General features: G+C 34.0%; 2 protein-coding genes across 2 annotated transcripts; both read right to left on the bottom strand.

The window, feature by feature from the left end:
* Window positions 1-634: 634 nt before the first annotated feature.
* LOC120147493 lies at window positions 635-2,059 on the bottom strand. Its single transcript, XM_039160860.1, has one exon. The coding sequence runs from the start codon at window positions 2,057-2,059 to the stop codon at window positions 635-637; it is 1,425 nt and encodes a 474-aa protein (XP_039016791.1).
* Window positions 2,060-4,001: 1,942 nt separating this feature from the next.
* On the bottom strand, window positions 4,002-8,662 carry LOC120147492 (ABC transporter B family member 15-like). The gene is made up of 7 exons (XM_039160859.1): window positions 8,435-8,662; window positions 8,222-8,276; window positions 7,905-8,113; window positions 7,376-7,824; window positions 6,700-7,240; window positions 5,626-6,525; window positions 4,002-5,387 (listed from the first exon to the last, which is right to left on the bottom strand). The coding sequence occupies exons 1-7, from the start codon at window positions 8,660-8,662 to the stop codon at window positions 4,002-4,004; spliced, it is 3,768 nt and encodes a 1,255-aa protein (XP_039016790.1).
* Between the last annotated feature and the right edge of the window lie 16,307 nt (window positions 8,663-24,969).

Raw genomic sequence — 24,969 nt, 5'->3', positions numbered from 1 at the left:
AAGCCATGAATTATTTTGATAACAAAAACGACGGTTATCATAAATTTTTTAACTTTGATTATGATTATTTTAAATATTTTAAATAATTAAATTTTATAAAATATATATTTAAAAACTATTTGATTGAAAGTTTTTAAAATATATTTTTACATATTTTTATTAACAATAAATTTTAAATAATAATTAGTCAAAGTTTAAAAAATTTGACACTAAAAAAGTTAATAATTGACATCTTTTATGGAACGGTGAGAGTATTATTATTTAAGTAAAGTGAGAATTGAACATAATTTTTTTTCAAATTTGATCTTTTTTTTGGACAATTAAGCTTTATTACCCAAAATAGCATATTTATGCTACAAAACAATACAATCAGAGTATCAAAGAATGGGGAACCAATGTACAAACAAAATTAATCAATACCCCAATTCCTACATAAAGCTAAATTTATGCTATCATTCCTATTAATGTTCCTATTAGTTAGGACAACCCTAACAATTATCTTAACATAGTTGATAATTTCTTCAACAGTTCGACTCTTGTCTTTGAATATCCTACGATTTCTTTCCTCCCAAATGATGTAATTGTGACCGCACCAAGAGAGCCTCAAAATAATGGAAATCAAGGACTTACCCTTTCATGAATTTGCTGCCCATTCGAACAGACTGGACCAGTTGGTGAACTGAATGTTCAATCCGGACAGTTGGAGCAGAGAACTCCATATAAAAGCCGTGTACCTGCAAGTGGCAAAAAGATGATCTCTGGTTTCAATTTCATCATGGCAGAAAATACACTCAGCATTAGTAGAAATCCCAAAACGTTGTAATTTGTCATTGGTTGGAAGACGATCCAGTATGATCAACCAAGAAATAAGGCTATGCTTCGGGACATGGAGAGAAAACCAGAGCAGATTATGCCAAAATACTTTGCTTTTTTTAGGCCGAATATCTTTCCAAATTTGCTTGGTGTTACTCACAGAAGATAACAACAATGGTCTGGCCATGATTCGTATTTTCAAAATACGTTTAAATATCCATCTCGAATTAAGAGGTTCAGTCATGGTCCAGAAATCTTGATTCTTGATAGTATTAATTTGAGTCCAGGCAACCCATAGTGATCCTTGACTTGCAAGAAGTTTTCTGGTAAGTAGAATTAAGTTCGCACAGTTCCAGGATTTAATATCCTTTAGACCTAAACCACATTCTGACTTTGGATAACAGATATTTCTCCAGCTCACCCTTGCTCCTGTAGCTTTTGTATCCAAACCTTTCCAAAAGAATCTTGAACACAATTGTTCAATTTTCTTGATAATGGAAAGAGGCAAGACAAGTTGCCTACACCAAAAATTTGCAACGCTATAAAGAACAGTCTTGATGAGCTCCACGCTTCCTACATAACTCATATACTTTCTTGACCATTGGTGAAGCATGTTTTTGATGTTATCTAGAAGGGCTTGACAATCTTTAGCAGTAAGTTTATTGGTGACCAAAGGGACACCCAAGTAACGAACATGTAATCTTCCATGTTTAAAGTCAGTAGAACTTATGATAGATTCAATGTTGAGGGGAGAAATACTAGCCGTATAGATTTCCCATTTTCCAGCATTAAGTTTAAGTCCAGAAAACTCATAGAAGCAGTCCAAGACAGTGATAACACCCAAAACAGACTCAAGATTTCCTTTGCAAAAGATAAGTAAATCGTCAGCAAAAGATAAGTGAGTGAGTCTGAGATTCTTGCATTTAGGGTGAAAAGAAAACATCCCTTTAGAAGCAGCAGTGTTGAGGAGGGTGAACAGAACATTCAGAATCATAACAAATAAAAAAGAGGATAGTGGATCCCCTTGTCTTATCCCTCTAGCACCCTTGAAGTAGCCAATCAAGCTTCCATTGAAGGCAATAGAGTATCGAGCATTCGAATAGCGCGCAGTAATCCATTCAATGAATTTGGATGAGATATCCAAAGCTTTAAGGACAACCGAAATGAAATCCCAATTAATGGAGTCACATGCTTTCTGAAGATCTATTTTTAAAAGCACATCTCGGTGAGATGGATTTCCTCCCATAACCTTTGACAATCTCTTGAGCCAGAAGAGTATTGTCAATTATATTTCTTCCCTTGACAAAAGCATATTGATTTGGAGCTATAATCCCGGGAAGCATCGGAGTTATCCTATTAACAAGGATCTTAGTAATAGCTTTGTAGATCACTGAACAACAAGAAATAGGACGGAAATCAGAAACTTTGCTCGGATTTGGCATTTTAGGAATTAAAGCAATAGTGGTCGAGTTAAAAGCCGAGTAGATAAAAGATTCCTGGAAGAAGTATTTGACAGCCTTAAGAACATCATTACCAACCACCAACCAAGCTTTTTAAAAAAATAAAGGGGAGTATCCATCGGGACCTAGAGCCTTGTCATTGCCTTGACAGAAAATGGCATCTTTAATTTCCTCATTGGTAACTTCTTTAACAAGCATTTCTTTGTTTTCCAAGGAGGAAATAGGGTGGACTAAATATTTAAGTAGAGATACAGGGCAACCTTTGGTATTAGGATCTTTAGAGCCTAATAAATTTTTGAAATATTCAATAATTTCGAATGACATATCTCTAAAAGAATCAAGTCTATCTCCCTGATTGTTGGCTAGAGCTCTTATAGTCTGTCTTTTGTTCTTGGTAACAATGACCGAATGAAAAATTTTGTGCATCTATCACCTTCCTTAATCCAATGCACTTTAGCTTTTTGTTTCAAAAACATCGATTCAACTACTTCTAACAAGTTGAATTCTCTCTATAGCTCAAGTTCTTTCTCCAAGGAACCATCACCTTTCAAGGTAAGTAGTTGATGCATTTCAAGTTCAGCTCTCTTTTGAATGACTCGGGTCAAAATGTCACTAAAATATTCCTTATTGAGATTTTTGAGACTAGATTTGAGACGTTTAAGCTTTGTGAATAAAATCATCATAGGATTGACGTCAGTCTCTAAATTCCAGGAGTGTCTCACAGTTTCAAGAAAATTTGGGTGGAGTGCCCAACAATTAAAAAATTTAAAAGGTTTCGGTCCACTAGAATGAACCTCTTTACTTAAGTTCACCAAAGCCATACAATGATCAGAAGGACCTGGAGCCATGAATTCCACATGAGAATGGAGAAAACATTCAAACCACGAAGGATTAATTAAAACTCTGTCTAATTTCCGAGCCAAATAGTTATCACTTTGCTTATTGCTCCATGAAAAAGTAGGTCCAAAATAAAGATGATCTTGCAACTGCAGATCTTGTGATCGTATATGTATTAATAACGTGGTTTGTATAGGGAGAGTTTGTTACTTCAAAAGAAGTCCAAAGCCCAAGCTCCATGTGCTGAAAGGAAAAGCCATGCGAGGTGCAAAGACCAACACAACTAACTATGCTCCTCATACTTTCTCTCCTTGTGCCTTTTCGAGCATCTGCTACTCATAGGATGGGCATGGGACCCAGATCCAACGAATTTTGATCCAATCGGAATGAATTTTTTTAAAAAAATCGGGTTATGGTCTGGTTTTTTTAGAGGTTATATTCAAATTATGTCGGGTTAGGGTTTAGAGTGAAAAATACCCAATGCGACCCAAGAAAAATATATAATTTTACCTTTACAGTTAGTAATAATTTTAATAATATCCCTCTATATATTATTTTTTTCAATTAAATTCATATTTTTATTGAATAAAAATAATATTTTTTTAATAAATATATTATTTTGGGTCGGGTCGGGTTAGATTTTTATCTCAAAAAGTCGGATTGAGTCGGGTGGAGGTATATATTTTTCGGGTCGGATCGGGTTTGAGTGGAGGAGGCATAATTTTTGAGTCGGGTCGGGTTGGCCGAAAGTCCGACCCGACCCATGCCCATCCCTAGCTACTCAGCTGGACTAGAAATGAGAAAGCACTCATTGTATAAAATGGTTACACAGCTTCAGCAACAAGATTGCTGCTTTCTTGACTCGCTTATTCATCTAAAGAAATACACAACTTATTTGAACCAAGTAGAATCATGTGTTATACTTGGAAGATTAACCAAAGAGTAATAAGCACCTGTTGGCCCCTTAGCTAACAAAGATGAATGATTACCATTCTCAATCACCTTCCCTTTCTCTAACACAACAATAACATCACAGTTTTGAATGGTACTTAGACTATGTGCCACAACTACACTAGTCCTCCCCACCATCACTCCCTCTAATGCCTGTTGCACCACTTCCTCAGATTTACCATCAAGTGCACTTGTTGCTTCATCTAACAATAACACCGTCGGATTCCTCAATATGGCTCGGGCTATAGCAATCCGTTGCTTCTGCCCCCCGGATAGTTGTACACCTCTGTCTCCACACCAGGTATCATAGCCATCTGCTAGGCCGGCAATGAAATCATGTGCATTGGCTGCTTTGGCTGCTTCAATGATTTCAGATTCATTAGTTTTATCACACGCTCCATACAAAATGTTTTCCTTGATCGTGCCAGAAAATAGTGCTGGTTCTTGGCTAACGAGTGCTATGTGATTCCTCAACGACCGTAGGTTGTATAATCTTATATCTCGACCATCAATCTTCACTACCCCTTTGAGAGGGTCATAAAATCTCTCAATCAAACTGATGACTGTTGATTTACCAGATCCACTTTGTCCCACCAACGCTGTTGATTTCCCAGCTTCGATGGAGATTGAAAAGTCCTTCAAGATGGTCATATTAGGCCTGGCCGGATATGCAAAATCAATGTCACAAATTTCCACATGTCCTGTAATCTTTTCAGCAACGTAACTGTTAGAGTCATCGGGTTCAATTCTTGTGTAACGGTCTGATATAGCAAACAAAGATCCAACAACCTCAACGCTCTTGGCCAAGTCTAATGTCATGCTTGCAAAGTGTTCAATGAAAAAGCCAGTGTTGATCAAAATGAGGTATGTTTCAATGAAGGCTTTTGAGGTGATATGTCCCTGAGATACGAGTTTCCCGCCATACCAAAGATCAAAGGCTATAATGCTTGACAAAAAAAATCGAGACACCCCAAGTCCAAGACCAGCTAACCAAGATTGTCTAACATTCTTTTTTCTTGGATTCTCGTGGGACTTCTGTAGCATTTTCAAGATTCGATCTTGAGATGAGAAGGCAGTAATGGTTCGGTGGTTGGAAACTGCCTCAGTAGCAAGCTTGCTGCTCTCTTGTTGTGCTTCGATAGCTTCTCGGGACATTTGTTTTAGTAAGATCGTTCGAACTAATACGGAGAGGATGAAGAGGGGTTGGACTGCTATCATGGCAATAGCAAGTCTCCATGCAATGAATAGGCCCAGGGCAAAAGCTAAAATTACACACGAGATGGTTTGCACTAGAAAAGACACTCCATCACCAATTAAAGATCTCACCTGTAAACATTCAACACCACTAAGAATATTTGAATTTATCATAAAAATCAATTATATGCTTCTTAGGATTTTGAGTTTTCATTTATGTACAATTTTTCAGTTATGCTGCGTGTTTTAAGATCCGATAACTTTATATTGCAAGGGATCATGTAGCTGGTCCACAAAGGAATCGTAATTAAACAGAAAACTTAACATAATCATTAAAAAACAAAGTAAAAAGATGGAACGAAGAACATACCCCATTTGCATCTTTTTCTAATCTAGCACAAACAGGGCCACTGGAATTCTCATCTTGGTCAAACCACCCAACTTCGAAAGTCAGTATCTTTGAAAGCAACCTTTCTCTTATCCTCTTTGTCAAGTGCTCCCCCATGTAAGCAAAATTATAATGCAGAATAATATTGATTATCAGTGAAAATAGAAAATACCCAAGGAAACCCAACGCATAAACCTTGGCTTTTTCTTTAATTTCACCATGATCTGTGAGAAAAAACATTGATACCATTGACCCCGTTGTGAAAGCTGAAAGTGGTTGCACTGCACCAAATAGAATTGCACTCAAGCATCCTATGGTAGCTTGTTTCCACTCCAGTAAATTCAAGGCCAACAATCTTCTGAAAGATGGTGTAGAAACTTTCATTTCTCCATCTAGTGAAGCATGATTTGATGCTGCAGAATTGGTTGAACTTGTTCGGCTGGCTAGAGATGAGACTCTACGACTGCTATCAATATTGATTGCCATGTTTGTTATATGAGCCGAGTCATTTACTGATAAATTTTTATTACATTCTTCCATGACTTTCACTTGTTCTATTTGTTGAAGTTGCACTAGCATGGGATAAATGCCATTTTCATTTACCATTAACTCATTATGTGATCCGATCTCCACGACCTGCCCTTCTTGGACAACAGCAATTAAATCTGCATGTCTAATAGCAGAAAGGCGGTGGGCAACAATGATTGTGGTACGTCCAATAGAGGCCTTGTCAAGAGCTTCTTGCACAATACGTTCGGATTCAGAATCTAATGCACTTGTAGCCTCATCAAGGAGGAGGATTTTGGGTGCTTTTATCAAAGCTCTTGCTATGGCAATTCTTTGTTTCTGTCCACCAGACATTTGAACCCCTCTTTCACCAACCTGTTGAATATAAAACATAATTTTTACATTTTTGCCTTATATTGAAGATATTTTTTTCAAGCTATAGACTATCATTTTCTCTTTCTGGATGTTACGCTTGTTGAGTAAAGTGACCTGTAAAAAAAATAAACCTGTTTACACTGACTTGGTAAAAATAAAGATAAGCAAACAAACCTGGGTATCATATCCTTGAGGAAACTGGGATATGAAATTATGGACATTGGAAGCTTTAGCAGCTTCTATAACCTCTTCCATTCCAGCTTCTTCATTGCCAAAAAGTATGTTCTCTTTAATGGTTGTTGCAAACAGTGTAGGCTCTTGACTCACCAACCCCATTTGTGACCTTAACCACTTGAGCTGCAATTTTTTAATTGAAACCCCATCAAGAAGTATGTCTCCTCCAAGAGGGTCATAAAACCTTTGCAACAGTGAAATAACTGTGGATTTTCCTGATCCACTACTACCTACCAAAGCCACAGTCTTTCCTGCAGGAATTTTGAGACAGAAACTCTTGAAAATTATGCTCACAGGCCTTGAAGGGTATGCAAACTCAACCTGTTTGAATTCTAATTCACCCAAAATGTTATCCAATGTTTCCCCTACCAAATTATCTAAATCAATCTTTGGGACTCTTTTAATAATTTCATTTATACGCTCTGCAGCCGCACTTGCTTCAAGTAGGGGCTTCAGGTTGGATAAGCCAATACCAAGTTCTCTGTTTAATACAAGGAAAAAATGACACTAAAAATCAGAATGAGACAAATTATGCGTGAAACGGAAAAATGATATATTGCCACTATCGAAGATAAGATGCATCATGGTCAAGTATTAAAAGTTTAAAAGCTCTTACTGTCCTCCCACTGAAATACAAGTGCCCACAATGAATATAGTTCCGCCCTTAGCTCCATGGTACATAACCATTCTGCTACCGTAGTAAATAATGAAAGCCCAAACAGCAAAAGTAATTCCATTGCTGCCAATGGCTAATCCTTTAGCCATCCCTTGCTTCAGCCCCAACTTTAAGGATCCTTGTAGAGCTGCAGAGAACTCAGTTCTGGTTTTGTTTTCACCGACAAAGGCATAAACTGTTCTTATGGAAGATATTGCCTGCTCTGCTACTGTGATGGCTTTATTATTCTCTACCCTAATCTTCCTTGCAAGACTCAGTAAAATTCTTCCATATATCAAAGATGGAGCCACCAAAAGTATAATAAATGGAAAAACCACAAGGGTCAATCTCCATAGTATGAGAAAAGATACTATGTAACTTCCAATAAATAGTGCACCAGTTGTATTAAGCTTGGAACCTGTTACATGATAAACAGGTCAGTCGAATAACAACTTGAATTAAGGTAGTAGTTTCTACAAAGCAAAATGACTTGGATGAATATTTTGAGAAACATTTGCACCTTCTCACTGATAACATCTTGAATTATGAGACTGTCACTGGAAACACTTGTGACTACTTCAGCTGTGCTCGTTCCATTCAAATCAAAGTAGCCAACATCTTGCCTTAGGACAGCTTTCAAATACCTTGTTCTCATTCGTGCGGATTGCCTTTCACTTGTCCTTGTCCAACAATATCCTTCTAAAAAAATTTGAAATCATAGAGCAAAAGTAGGAGTAATTAGTATATTTTCTATTCCCTTTAACAGAAGCAATTAACTAGCAGAATAAGCATTTGCTTCAAACTCACTTAGGAAACACCCAGCGCATCCACCACAGGCAATCAAAATAATATATAGAGAAACCTGTCGGCCATGGAAACAAGCCCAATGGATCTGATAAGTTATGAGTTCTGTATGTGGTATGAGCATTATCATTCAAATGTATCGCAAAATCTAAACAAATGAGTTGAGCATGCGTCTGAGTAATATTAAGCATATATAGCTTGTGAGTAATAACGTACCTTATTAACGTTGTGAGTGAGCAAATCAAGAGATGAAGCTGAAGCATCGCCGCCGACGTTGTTAAACATACGGCCAGACAAATATATCGACAGAGGTGTAGCACTACCATCAGCAGCTGCTCCAATGAAGCCCGCAACCATCAGCCACATATCTACACCATCCGCATGCATGAAAATGGAACGTATAGATCCATTTTTCTCCTTCTTAGCATCATCGTTACGACTCATCGTTTTTTATCTTCCAGCGAATTCTGTTTTTCTTCCTTCATTAACTATATCTGGTAATATCAAGGAACAGCTCTTCTTCCAGACTCGAAGCCCCACAAGTATTATCTTAAATACTATTTTTGGCACTGACTGTTAGCCATGTCTTTCACTAACCAGTTGTTTAAGCGGAGCAGCAAATAGTCAAATACGATTAAGTGAGGAGATATTACATTCCCAGTACAAATGGATGTTTCAAATCGGTGGTGGATGCATTAAGTTACTTAGGAGTAAGTGCATCCTATTATTTTAGAAAAATAATCAAAATTAATTAATGAGTTAAGGAAACAAGAAAAAAAATTAAAAAAATTCTATACCCGTTAGTTTTTAAGAAAAGAATATCAAAATATTAGACCGTCATTCTTAAATTTCTAGATCCGCCACTGATTTATACCCTCACAAAATGGTGTACATCCTTAACTACTGAACTTATTAATGGATCTCATAGAATTACTTAATAAGATGTTATGTTTTAATCATAGTATTAACTTAGATGAAGCTAACTGGTCTCCCATTCTACCTCGTACAAAAACTAAATAATTGTGTTAAAGAGATTTTATTTTTATTTTTATAAATGTGTGTAAATTTGACAATCCGAAATCAGTTTAGAGAACCAGTTCCAGTCAATGTAAATCTCAAAGATTATGGCATAGCTGTCCTAATTATTTTTCTGTGGGAGTTCTGTTTTTCATTAATAAATAAACTATGGTCCAGCAAAACACAGATTTGAGGGGCGACAAAAGATTATGGCATTGCCATTCATGGCTGAGCCATACCTATTGGAACTTGGCAGCAATATTCATGGTCAATACTTTATTGTTTAATTTTGTTTTTTTATCACTCACATTTAAAAAATTAATGGTAATATTGAGATATCACCATAAGATAATATCACATCATCATTAAAAAATATCATGTTAACAGTTATGTTAATTTTTTAACGGTGGGTGACCAAAATGTAACAAAAAAGTAACGTTATGTAGATTTTGAAAAAAACAGTTAGGTGATCAAAATGAAATAAAGTGATAGTTAGGGTACTGTACGTGTATTTTGCCTTGAAATTTATTATAAAAGTTAGGCACCGGCTATAAATTGAAATTAAGCACTACAATGGACTGATCTAACGAGTTAAACAGAATTAATGAATTCGGAAATATTATCGACGTTGTCATTTTAGTGACTGGGTCTGTTTGTTTCACGTAAAACGTTTTTTGAAAAATATTTTTCTCATTTTCCAGTGTTTGGTTGGAGGAAAATTGGTTAATCATCGTAAAAAATCTTCCTGATCAACATAAATTCTTTTGTGTTTTCTGAAAAATGACTTACAGTCTGATTTTCCGTTAGTCATTTTCTGAACTTTTCTCTTAAAATAATAAATACTAAAAATAATTTTATTTTATGAATTTAATATCAATAAAAATATTTTAATATCATTTTAATCAAAATATTAATTATTAAAATATTTAAAATATATTTATTAATATTTTTAATAATATAATATTATATTTTTAATATATAATAAAATAATAAATTATATTATAATAATATAATATAATATATTTTTATTTTAATAGTATATAATAAATTATTAATAAAATTTATATTATTTATTAATTTCATAGAAATAATATTATTAAATTATTAATAATGAATAATATTATTTATATATTTATTATTAATATAATAATCTTGTAATATTTTAATAAAGATATTTAAAATATATTAATTAATATATTTAAAATATAATATAATACTATTACTTTAATAAATAATTAATATAATTTATAATATTTTTATTTCAATAAAATATACCAATATTAATATTTTTATTAATAAAATTATAAAAAAAATTAATAATAAAAAATTATTTTAATATTTTAAAAATAATAATATCAAATTTTATGATAAATAATACTATTCATTGTATTCAATATGGCTGTCCCTTGTTTCCATATGTAATGGGTAAGGAGGAGATAAGATAGTAGGCTACCCCCAACACTAGGTTGAGAGCAACTTCGTAGGAGACCTCCAAATTATGAAATGCCTTCTATGGGACTCGATCCCACGACTTCAAGGTAAAGAACCTTGTGCTCTACCAACTGAGCTAGATGGTCATTTCTATTCATTATATTTAATATTTGTAATAAATATTTTTTAAAAAATTTCATCAACTAGTGGAAAAATGATTTATTAAACAACATCTTCCAAACACTGTAAAACGTTTTTCAAAAAATATTTTTCAAAAAATATAATTCATTTTATGAAAAATATTTTTCAAAAAACTTTTTAAGTGAAACAAATAGATTCTAAGTTCATAACAATACTCCATTAATTGGAATTAACTTTCTCTTTGACTTTACATAAACTGAATTCAATGTGTGGATGAGGTGAATGGTTTGACTTAGACTCAAAGACATTTATTTAAAATTTTATTATTTTAAAAATAAAAGGTTTTAGGTTGAGCGGTAAATATTTAATATATAAATTATATTAAATATGAGTTTTATTTTTAAATATGTGATTTCTAATTATATAATTTAAATATATATAAAAGTAAGACAATGTAAAAATATTGTAAAAATATTATATTTTCATTTTTTAAAGTAATCATTAATTTTATTAAAAATAAGAAATATCTTAAATTATAATAAAGATTTACAATCGTAATTGTAAATTAAGCCCATAATTAGGACAATTTCCTATATTCATTGAAATAAAACTAGCAATTTAAGATCACATTAGAACCATACAAGGAAATGTTAAAATCTAACCAAGAAAACTCGAATAAAGATAGATACAAACAGATATGATCGCATCGGCAAACGAACCACAAAATGAGATCAAGCTACTAAAAGACCACCGACAAACTGCAAATCAGACTCGAAAAGCTATCCACGAATGCATAATAGGTATCCAAATCCAATTTAAGGGTCCAAAGCATAGAAGATGAGCAGTATAACAAATAAACGCTATCTTGATCAGTTGTGGCTATGTTAAATCAATCCTTAGAAAAATATAAGTGAAAATAATGATCAAACGGTCGAAAAACATGCCAAAAGACAAAAGAAAACGTGTCATACATGCAAATTTATTGAAAATAAAAAATATAAGAAATTAAATAGTAATAAAAAAAAGGACAATAAAGAATATCGACGTTTGGCAACGAACATTAAAGGTGATAACACCATCGATGAACAAAGAAAAAAAAGAGGTGAACAACTTACCAATGAAAAAAATTAGATAAAAAAATTGGTTTTTACATCCAGTAATGCTTACCATATTCTATTTACTGTATATTCTATTTTTAATTGAACTAACATTCATTGATCAAAGACATCAATTCAATCAAAATTTTAAAAATTAATTTTAAAAATTTTTAATAAAAAAATCTATTCATATTATAAAATATGCTTAATGACAACCGAGTCTCTCAAACTTTTTCAAAGAATCAAAGTGACACTTGAACTATTTTTCACTCAATATGACCTTCAAACTCAGAGAAAAAAAAATTAATGTGGCCCTTTAACCAATGATTTTTATTATTGACCATTATGATGTTGACATGGTAGTTCACAGTGTTGACGTGATGATTCATAGTTTTCAGGTCGGAGACAATCTCTTTGAATGTAGTCAAATGGTCACCTGACTATTTATATGTTCCAAATTCGTCATTTTTCGTTTAAAAAATTGATGACAGTCTAATAGCTGGATGTTAACCTGTTGACTGAGATATGATAGTGTATGAGATTTTCTGATCAGATTTTATCATATCACAATCAGCAGGTTAATGTCCAGCTCAGATTGCCGTCAACTTTTAACTGAGAAGAACTAGTTTAAAACATATGAATAGTCTGGTGATTCGTGATAATATTGTAACTTTTAATAGTTGAGAGACTCATCAAAACAATATCCTATAGTCAAGGGATTATTTTGTAACTTTTAATAATTGGGAATTATATAAAATGACACCCTATAATCAAGGGACTATTTGTGTATTTTACCCTTATTATTCTTATTATTATTATTACATTAATAAAAGAAATAGTTAAGCCGATAGTTCATTGGACTTACCTTTATAAGATTTTATAATTGTCATTTCAGTGAAATGAGAATTGAATCATAAATTTTTTAAGCTTGATATATAATTTCTTATTATATAGTTATTAGAATTGTCAATTTCTCAATTATAAGATTTAAATGAAAGGAATTTACAGAGAGGGGTTTTGTAGCATCAATCAAGGCAATGTTCTTGCGAACTAAGATGATCGTTTCAATGGGAGCTTTTGTATTAATAACGTGGTTTGAGTTGGGAGAGTTTGCTAATACGCAAAAAACAAGTCCGGCCAAACTCACTGTGCTGAAAGATGCAAAGACCAACACCAACTAACTATGCTCCTTATAATTTTATTCATTTTACGTAACCCAAAAGATCGATGATTACTCCTGTCGTAACCGTTTTTCGTCCGGGCACGAAATTTTAAATTTGGCTGGAAAATTGATTTAAATAAATATTTTTGAAAATAATTTGAGAGTCGCCATCGGCCTTTTGGGTTAGGTAGGTCGAATACCTAAAAATTATTTTTTTTAAAAGAGTTTTAAAGAAAACACTAATAAAAAAAATGAACTGATCTGCGTTTATAACCAAAAATTCATTCTTTTTAATAATAAAAAGGATTCGTGGTCGGTTACGTTTAGGGAAGGATTAGCACCCCTACAACGCCCAAAATTGGTACTTTTTAATTATAAATTGTCTCTATTATTAAAATTTAAAAATTCAAAAATATATTTAATTTATAATTCTATTATTTCAAAATTATATAAAAAATATTTATTTATTTAAAAATATCATAAAAGAACTTCTAGGTGCCTTAAGACAGCTCTTTTCTTTCTATTTGATTAATTTACATAAAAGTAAATAATAATTTTTTTATAATATTTAATTTTAAAATACCAGAATAGGACATCCAGTTGTATTAAGACTGTCCTTTTCTTCGATATTGAAAAATAAATATTAAAATAATTTATTTGAAGTAAATATTTATTTATTATATATATATATTTATGACTATAAAAATATTTAAATAAATAAACAAGTAAAATTAAAACAATAAAAATACAACTAGAACGATATATTTTAAATAAATAACTAAATGATAGAAAAAATAAAATTAAAAACCTAATTCATAATTAATCAAAATATTAGGGATTAAACATGCTATTTATTTATTTTATTTATTTAGTGACTAAAATAAAATTATCTAAAATTCGGATATTATAATAAAATAAATTAAAAATATAAACTAGGGATTAAAATATTATTTATTAAAATTAAGGGATTAAATCTGTTATTTATCCTAAATATATTATTTTAATAAAAAGGACTAAAATAAATAAAATTGAAATTCGAAGACTGAATTAAAAGTATTTATAAATTCGATTTAGTGACTAAAATGTAAAGTTTACAAGTTAGGAGGACGGCGGACGGGGTTTAACTATTGTCTAATTACGCGCATAGTCCTTCCCGAAACGACGTCGTTCGGGAAGGTCTATAAAAGGTCAAAAACAGCCGGCCCTTCGGGCCATCTATTTCATTTTTCAAATTTCATTCTCTCTCTAACTGAGAGAGAATGAACAAAGCTCTCTCAGCTCTCTAGCTTCCCTCACCGGAGGGAAGCCGGTCACCGGACTACAACCGTCTGCCGCCGTGACCATCACCGCCGGCCACCGCATCTGGTGGCCGGAAAATCTTATTTTTCCACCATTAAATAGATCGGACCGTCCTAAGGACGATTCCGGTGTTATTTTCTCCTAAAAAGCTCCCAACCGGAGCAAATCTAGGAAAATACCTTCGGTTTTCGAAGGTTGTCGGTGACGTTTGGAGGGTTCCGGTGGCCGTGGCTTCCTCGGTAAGCTTCTCTCCTTTTTTTTCCTTCTATTTTTGGTTGTTGGTTTGTGGGATGTTGACTGAGATCGTTGGTAGTAGTTTTCTTTTATATTATTTCTCTGTTTTTTTTCTTCGGCTCTATGTTCTTCTTTTGGTCTCTGTTTTTTCTTTTTTTTCTTTTTTTTTTCAGGTTCGGGTGGTGGCTTTTATAGCCACCACCGGTGTGGCCATCGGACTGGTCCGAAGAGGGGGTCTCGGTGAGTCACCGGACTACCAGTGGTGACTCACCCCGTAGCCATGGCGTGGACGGCTGGCGTTGGAGCTTTTGGAGCCTTCGGTTGGGACGTGGCAGCGGCGGAGGCGGCGAGAACAGCAACGGCGGCCGCGTGGCCCTAGGGTATCATACCCTAGGGTTTCCATCTGGAGCCATCTGGACCATTGGATCTTACCAGATCCAACGGCAACAAGCTGAGGCGGCTGGATTAGGGTTAGGAAACCCTAACTGAAACCCTAAATTGTTTTTGGGTTTCAGTTTGGTTTGGGCCAGAAAATTGGTTTGTAATTAATTATTTTTAATAATATTTATTTATGTATTTAATATTTTTAATAATAATAATAATGATAATAATAATAATAATAATAATAATAATATAATATAATAATAATAATAATAATAATAATAATAATGATAATAATAATAATAATAATAATTAAAATATGGGTAAAAAAAATTAGTATCTTCAGCTGCCCCTCTTTGCTCATTCTTGTGTTAACAAGAATAGGGCAAAGATGAAAAGATAAAATTTTTTTTATCCATTTGGCTTCACTTGATCATAATGGAGATATTGAATAAATTCTTCTCTTTCTTCAGATGAGTTCTTCTCATTATGAACTTTCTGCTGGGGATGATACTGACCTCTTTCTTTCTGTGATAGAGTCATTCAAAAGGTTGAATAAGCTCTTGATGAGTTCTTCTCATTATGAACTTTCTATAGAAAGGCTGATGCTAATCTATCTCCTTCTGTGATAGAATTATGCAAAAAGTTGAACAAATTCTTCTTATTATGAACTTCTTCTTTCTTCTTTAGATGAGTTCTTCTCATTATGAACTTTTCTGGAAAAGATAATCCATCAATTGATGAATTCAGGTAAAAGGTTGAACAAATTCTTCTCATTATGAACTTCTTCTTCTTTCTTCAGATGAGTTCTTCTCATTATGAACTTTCTCTGAAAAGATGATCCATTAAATGATGGATTTAGGTAAAAGGTTGAACAAATTCTTCTCATTATGAACTTCTTCTTCTTTCTTCAGATGAGTTCTTCTCATTATGAACTTTCTCTGGAAAAGATGATCCATCAAATGATGGATTCAGGTAAAAGGTTGAACAAATTCTTCTCATTATGAACTTCTTCTTCCTTCTTCAGATGAGTTCTTCTCATTATGAACTCGAACTGGAAAAGCTGATCCATCAAGGGATGAATTTAAGCAAAAAAATTGAACAAATTCTTCTCATTATGAATTTTTCTTCTTTCTTCAGATGAGTTCTTCTCAGTATGAACTCGAACTGGAAAAGCTGATCCATCAAGGGATGAATTTAAGCAAAAAATTGAACAAATTCTTCTCATTATGAATTTTTCTTCTTTCTTCAGATGAGTTCTTCTCATTATGAACTCGAACTGGAAAAACTGATCCATCAAGGGATGAATTTAAGCAAAAAATTGAAAAATTCTTCTCATTATGAATTTTTCTTCTTTCTTCAGATGAGTTCTTCTCATTATGAACTTTCTCTGAAAATGTTGATCCATCGAATGATGGATTCAAATCTTTGATAAAATCTTTGAAATTCCTGTTTAAAAATTCAATATGGATGAAAATGAATGAAAATGCACCTATTTTTGCAAACACCTAAATATGATGCATGAATGTTAAGTTATTTGATTTCAGATTGGTGAACTGAGTATTTCTTCAGTTGTAGAAACCCAATAAATCTTTCTTCTTCAAATCAGAGAATCTATCATCTTTGACAAATGTAGATGTAGATATAATGTCACAAAACCTTTTGAGAGTAAAACTCAATAGTATAGGCTCTTGAAAAGCTTGTATTCAGGCAACATGTTGATTCTGATAACAACTCATCTGATTATGAAGTGACCTTTCAAGATGATTTCACAGATATCGATAATTCTTCTAATACCGAAAAATCTTGAATTCTGATTCTGATGAGGAGAAATAACTGTTATACTTGACAAAAATGGGATTCTCAAGGGCTGAAACTTCAATAGCCATGTAGAGACGTGGTCCTAATTCATCAATTGCAGAATTGGCAAATTTTATATGTGCTGCTCAAATGACTAAAGATGCTGACACAATTCTTCCGGTAAAAGATGGGAAGCCATTATGTAATGATCCCAATTACAAGAAAAGGCGAAACTTGGGCTATGATTTTTGGGAAAGGAATAAGCAAAAGAAGCTTGATTAGAAACTTCTTAATGAAGACGATCATGCAGTTCATCTTTTAATTCCAATGATTGGTTCTGTAGTTCTTACCAAACCAGATCAGATAACTCAAAGAACACTTCCAGAAGATGCTATTGAGTCTCCTTATTTCTACTATGAGCAAATTCGTCTTTCAAATTTAATGATTGGTTCTACCAAACCAGATCAGATAACTCAAAGAACACTTCCAGAAGATGCTATTAGCAAATTCATCTTCCAAATTCAATGATTGGTTCTGTCCAACCAGATCAGATAACTCAAAGAATACTTTCAGAAGATGCTATTGGCAAATTCATCTTCCAAATTCAATGATTGGTTCTGCCAAACCAGATCAGATAACTCAAAGAACACTTCCAGAAGATGCTATTGGCAAATTCATCTTCCAAATTCAATGATTGGACTAAGATATCACAATGCTTATTCGATGTAGAGCCAGAATTTGTAGATTCGAAGCATTTCCATGCTACTATACTGAAAAGGGCTATATTCATAATTCTGTCAATTAAGAACAGATTTTCTCTTATTCTGCTTCTTCCATGTGCTGATGCTTTTCCATTGACAAAGAAATGATGGCTTTCATGGGATCCAAGAACAAAGTTGAACTGTTTATAAACATGTACAGGAAGTGCCAAATTGACAGAAAGGATCTGTAAGGCTCTTGAAGCTTATGACAATGAGCCACCTTCAAGTGTCCAGAAGTATGTTCTTGATGAGTGCTAAAAATGGAATCTAGTATGGGTTGGAAGGAATAAAGTTGTTCCACTTGAACCTGATGTGGTGGAAATACTTCTAGGTTTCCTTAAAAACCATACACAAGGATCTGTATAGAGACATGTTTCCCAGTGATATCAATGTCTTGTTTCTTTTTGCTGGAATCAGTGCTGCAAAGATCGCCTTCTACTGTCTTAGTATATCTTTGAAAACAAAGATGCAAGAACTGAATGATGATCGGTTGGAGCAATTGATGAGTAGATTTGGCGGATTTAACCTTGTTGTCGGTTATATCCAGCATAACAACCTTATTGTTCATGGCTTTAAGAGGGTGATGATTTGCTTACTTTGTATTCCATGTATTTAAAAGTATTAACATAAAGTGATATTCAGAAATCTTTAAATTATTTCAAAATTATGTTAATTCATAGAAAAGAATAAATTGAATTTTCGAAAATAAATTTGAATCTCAAATAAATTGAACTTGAAATATATAGAATTGTATTCAAAGTTATGACCAACATAAGATTGATAAAAATTCAAATGTCTCAACAAATTATTAACATAAGTATTTCTAAATTAATCAAGTTGACACAATTTAGAGAAATGATGTAAGCTTTTGTCTGGAAGATCTCAAACGTTGTCGAAATGCTTGTAGATGTGAAGTTTCTTCCAAACTGTCAAAATCTTAAGAGAGTTCAATTGCCAGATGCCTAATATCAACCTGCATTTGAGCCGCCTTTTCAGGTTTTCAACTCAAATCCTTCTTTTGGTTACAAGATGCTCTTTGCGAGTTTTCACCTTGACCCCCTTTTTTTCTTTTTTTTCTTCTTTTTTTTTTCTTTTTTTTTTCTTTTCCTTTTTTCTTCAAGCATAATATTTCTTGACAGAATCCGAGTTTATTGGATTTCTCAGAATTTTTCCATCCATTTCTGCCAAGATTAATGCTCCTCCGGAAAAGGCCTTTTTTACAACGTATGGCCCTTCCCAATTAGGCATCCATTTCCCACGGAAATCTTTATGTATAGGCAAGATCTTTTTTAGTACTAGATCACCCTCTTGGAATTCTCTTGGATGTACTTTTTTGTCATGAGACTTCATCATCCGTTTTTGATACATCTGTCCATGGCAAATAGCTTTCAATCTTTTCTCCTCAATAAGGTTCAATTGATCAACTCTAGCTTGGATCCATTCAGATTCATCCAATTTTGTTTCTCTCAATATTCGAAGTGATGGAATCTCAACTTCAATTGGTAAGACTGCTTCCATCCCGTAGACTAAAGAAAATGGTGTTGCCCCAGTAGATGTTCGAACAGTAGTTCGGTATGCATATAAAGCAAAAGGTAACTTCTCGTGCCAATCTTTGTAAGTTTCAGTGGTCTTTGTAATGATTCTCTTGATGTTCTTGTTTGCTGCTTCAACTGCCCCATTCATCTTTGGACGATACGCTACTGAGTTTGCATGTTTGATTTTAAACTGTGCACAAAGTTCGGTCATCATTTTGTTATTCAAGTTCAGAGCATTATCTGTAATGATCCTTTCTGGTAAGCCATACCGGCAAACTATCTCTTTCTTTATGAATTTGCAGACTGTGGATCTCTTAATATTAGTATATGAAGCAGCTTCAACCCATTTGGTAAAATAATCAATTGCCACAAGGATGAAGCAATGTCCATTCGATGCTTTTGGTGTGATTGCTCCAATGACGTCTATTCCCCACATAGAAAATGGCCAGGGTGCTGTCATTACATGTAAAGGAGATGGGGGTACATGAATCTTGTCTGCATATATCTGGCATTTATGACATTTCCTTGCATAATCAATGCAATCTGTGTACATAGTAGCCCAATAGTATCCATATCTCATTATTTTTCTGGCCACGGAAAGACCATTTGCATGTGTTCCACATATTCCACTGTGTACTTCTTCAATGACGTTTCGAGCTTCGCTGGTAATTAAACATCTCAATAGCATTTGATCATTGCTTCTTCTATACATAATCTCGCCATCAAGAAAATATCCAGCAGCCATTCTTCTCAAGGTTCTTTTATCAATTTCCGATGCATTTGGTGGATAACTTTGATTTTTGATATATTGCAGAAGATCATGATACCATGGTTTACCATCTACCTCTTCTTCCACACTATAACAATGTGCAGGAATTTCATATACTTGCATTTTGATTGGCATCATATCAACTTTCTTAGTTGCCTGAAACATAGCAGCTAATGTAGCCAAAGCATCTGCCATTTGATTTTCTTCTCGAGGGAGATAATTGAAGGTAACTTTCTCAAATTCTTTCACTAATTCGAGGGTAAAATTTCGATATTCCAATAATTTGGGATCTTTTGTTTCCCATTCTCCTCGCAATTGATACACCGCCAAAGATGAATCTCCATATATCTTGAGACATTTGATTTTTCTTTCTATAGCTGCTTTCAACCCCATGACACAAGCTTCATATTCTGCCATGTTATTGGTGCAAAAGAACTCCAGTCTACTTGTAAAGGGATAATAAATATTTTCTGGAGAAATTAATACTGCCCCAATTCCTCGTCCCAAAGCATTAGATGCTCCGTCAAAGTAAAGCTTCCAAGTTACAAATGCATCATTTGTTTTGACTTCTTCATTCATGGATATGCACAACAAATCTTCATCGGGAAAATTGAAGTTCAAAGGCTGATAATCATTTGATACACGACTGGCCAGAAAATCAGCTATTACACTTCCTTTTATTGCTTTTTGGTTGACATATACAATATCAAACTCAGATAATAACATCTGCCATCTAGCCATTCTGCCTGTCAAAGCTGGTGATTCCATTAAGAATTTCAAAGGATCAAGTTTGGATATCAACCAAGTAGTATGGTATAACATATATTGTCTGAGTCTTCGAGTAGTCCACACCAAAGCACAACATAATTTTTGTATTGGTGGATATCGAGGTTTCACAATCAGTAAATTTCTTGCTCAGATAATAAATAGCTTTTTCTTTTCTTCCAGATTCATCATGCTGTCCCAGTACACATCCCATTGAATTTTTGAAGACCGTCAAGTAGAGAATTAATGGTCTATCAGGCATTGGTGATACTAAAATTGGGGCATTGGATAAATATTTCTTAATAACATCCAAAGTTTCTTGACATTCTTCATTCCAGACTTCAGGATTGTTCTTTCGAAGTAATTTGAACACTGGATCACATTTGTCAGTTAATTGAGAAATGAACCGAGATATATAATTTAATCTTCCCAAAAAGCCTCGAACTTCTTTTTTTGTATTGGGTGGTGGAAGATCTTGAATTGCTTTGACTTTATCTGGATCAATCTCGATTCATTTTTTGCTGACTACAAAACCCAAAAGTTTCCCAGAAGTTACACCAAAAGTGCATTTAGCGGGGTTGAGCTTTAATTGATACTTCCTCAATCTCTGGAAAAGCTTCCTCAAATTTTGAATATGTTCTTCTTCAGTTCGGGATTTGGCAATCATGTCATCTACATATACTTCAATCTCTTTGTGCATCATGTCATGAAACAAAGTTACCATGGCTCTTTGATACGTTGCCCCTGCATTTTTCAATCCAAATGGCATCACTTTATAACAGAATGTGCCCCACATGGTTATAAATGTTGTTTTTTCCATGTCTTCAGGATTCATTTTTATCTGATTATATCCTGAAAATCCATCCATAAATGAAAACCATGCATGTCCTGCAGTATTGTCCACCAATGTATCTATGTGGGGTAATGGAAAACTATCTTTCGGACTAGCTTTGTTGAGATCTCTGTAATCCACACACATTCGAACCTTCCCATTCTTCTTTGGTACGGGCACAATGTTGGCTACCCATTCTGGATATTTAGATGCCTGTAGGAAACCTGCATTGACTGTTTCATCACTTCTTCTTTGATTTGCAACAACATTTCTGGCCTCATTCGTCTGAGCTTTTGTTGGACCGGTTTATATTCTGGATTGATTGGAAGCTTGTGTATCACTATATCTGTGCTTAAACCATGCATATCTTGATAAGACCAGGCAAAGATATCTTTGAACTCTTGAAGAGATTTATCAATTCTTGTTTTATCTGGATTGTCAGAGTAGTACCAATTTTCACCTCTTTTATTTCTTCATCTGTTCCCAAATTCACAGTCTCAACCTCTTCCTTGTGGGGTAGAATTTGTTTGTCTTCTTTTTCTACCAATCTTAATAGTTCAGTAGGAACATCACATTCCAGTTCATCCTCACACCCATTGATTTCTTCCAGACATATAGGTGCTCTAAATTTATCACTGGATTAAATTTAGGAATAAACATGCTATTAACACTGTGACACCTGCAAATTTAAGTCGGACATATTTCCGAAAGAATATAGTAAATTTATGAAATGTAAAAATGTAATAAAATGTAAAGAATGATTGCCATCTGAAAATTTTAAAGAAAATTCCTTATATTTAACATAATTTCTTTTACAAGATAACAAAAAGTTTTCATATTTTTGAGCTAAACATAAAGATTAGTTCTGAATATTACTCTGCGTTAATATTAAAAATTATAGGAAGATCTTCAGTGGTCCAATTGGTGAGTGTTTCTCCAGGAAAACATGGGCGAATCCTATCCAAGTATTTGCTAGTCTTGTTGTCATTCATGATCATGTTGATAAATAATCCATTCATAGCTTCTTCAACTATGTCTTGATCTTTCGTCAACTTTTCTTCTTTAAAGGCTTCAACAAGCTGTTGTTCTACATTAATTGTTCCCCCTGATCTGAATATGGTCTTCAACTGTGGGAAAGACATGTATTTCCAAAGGATTTCTCCTCCTTTCAATTTTGCCTTTCTGTCTTCACATCTTCTTTTCATCTCTTTGTTCTTTTGCTGAAAATTGGGCTTAAATCCAAGCCCAAAGCGATCTTTCTTCATCTGTATATTGACAGGAACTGAAATCCCTTGAAGATTCTTTCCTAAAGTTTGTTGTACCGTCATCTTGGTGCAATCAGACAATCTGGGATATGGAATTTTACTTCCTTCTGCAATAAAGGTTGCATTTACAAATTCAAGAGCTCGGAAAGAGCATTCAAGAGCATCATCATTGGTGTCAATATATGGAACATCACTTGTTACTGACGCAATGATTTCTTCTTCAGCTCCTACGCATATTAGTTGTCCATCAACAACAAATTTCAATTTCTGATGTAATGAAGAAGGAACGGCTCCTGCTGAATGAATCCATGGCCTCCCTAATAGACAATTATATGTAGGGTGGATGTCCATCACCACAAAGTCAATATTGTACACGACTGGTCCAATTAACAACGATATTTCCATTTTCCCAAGCACCTCTTTTTGAGTACCATCAAATGCTCGCACTACATTCTGATAACTCTTTATGTGTGATTGATCCACAGGCATTCTTTGAAGTGTGACTAGAGGCATCAAATTGAGAGTGGATCCATTGTCAATCAATACTCCTGGCAACACATGACCATGATAATGTGTCGTGATGTTCAAAGCTTTTACTGACCCCATTCCGCCTTCCGGTATTTCATCATCTGTGAATGTTATGTAATTGTCAGCGGCTATATGTCCCACAATTCTGTCAAGTTTATTGAGGGATATATCTTCAGGGATGAATGTTTGATTGAGAATTTTCATCAAAGCATTTCTATGTGCTTCTGAATTCATCAATAGATCAAGAATAGAAATTCTCGCTTGTTGTTTATGTAGTTGTTCAACCACACTATACTCACTATGTTTCAGGAATTTCAAAAATTCTTGAGCTTGTTTTTCTGTCACAGGCTCATTAAATGATGGAGGGGATTCATCCTCAAATACCTTCTGAGGTATTGCCATGGCTTTTCCTTTTGCTTTCACTTGTTCTGAAGCATTGGATGTTTCAGGAGAGTAACATCTCCCACTTCTCGTAAAGAAACCGACTTCGCTTATTGCTTCAGACGTCGATGTTGTATCCAAACTCTGTATTTTCTTTTCTGTTTTTTCTAGAGAAACAGATCCTCCTACCATTGAAACATTGGTATTATAATTCCAAGGTACCCTGCGGGTATCTTTGTATGGAAATGGTAGAGGAGTGGTGATAACTACTTTCGGCTTTATTGGTGCAGAAATCACCGTAGATGATTTCACATTAATGATCACAGGATCATTTATTCTTTGACTTGGTTTAGAATCCTCTGATGAGCAAACATCATCTTCTTTTTTCCCTGGTTCTTCTTCAAAGAATTCTATTTCTCTATTGTTCATCAATTTTTGCACCAAATCCCTAAACTCAGGACATAGTTGAATTTGCCCTTTCTCCTGATGATATTCACAATAATTCTTTCCTTCATTCTGCTTTGGCCTGAATTGTTGTGAAATTATACCGGCTAAAGAGAGTTGTTGGAATACCCAAACAAACGGAGATTTAATTTCAGAAATGTCAGTTTTTGCTTTCTTTCTGTTCTCTTCCTGAATTGCATTCACGTTTTTATCTCCATGATTTGGCAATGGATGATTTGATGCAGATGGTGTATTGAATTCCAACTTCCCAGTGTTGATCAAATTTTGAACCACCCTTTTGAATGCCAAACAGTTTTCAATAGAATGACCCGTGATTCCTTCATGATAAACACAGTGTGCCTTTGTATCATACCAAGGAGGGAATGGTGGTTGCATGGGAACCAAAGGATAGGGCCGTATGACATCTGCTTTTAACAGCGAATCATAGATCTCAGCATATGGTACTGGTAAAGGTGTAAAAGACAACCTTTCATTTTCCTTTCGAGATCCTCTGGAATCTGTTCGATTAGTGTTTGTTTCCTCTTTCTTAACCCTTGGCTGGGTTATTGTAACACTTTTCGATGAATCTTTGCTATAAGAATTTGCATTGTTGATTTCATTCTCCTTTTTCCGGTACGTAGGTCTTTTGGAACTAGACCCCTCATTTGATTCAATTTTGCCACTTTTCAAGACATTTTCAATGAGTTCTCCAGAAATGACCAAATCTGCAAAATTTCTGGTTGCATTCCCCATTAGATGATTTAAATAAGGAGCCTTCAATGTATGGACAAATATTACTGTGGCCTCTTTTTCTGACAAAGGCGGTTGAACTTGGGCTGCCGTGTCACGCCATCTTTGGGCATACTGTCTGAATGTTTCGTTATTCTTTTTCTCCAAATTTTGGAGAGT

The sequence above is a fragment of the Hibiscus syriacus genome, unplaced genomic scaffold, assembly GCF_006381635.1.
Source record: "Hibiscus syriacus cultivar Baekdansim isolate YM2019G1 unplaced genomic scaffold, ASM638163v2 tig00110940_pilon, whole genome shotgun sequence".
Taxonomy (NCBI): Eukaryota; Viridiplantae; Streptophyta; class Magnoliopsida; order Malvales; family Malvaceae; genus Hibiscus; species Hibiscus syriacus.
This window is presented reverse-complemented; position numbering and strand designations above follow the sequence as displayed.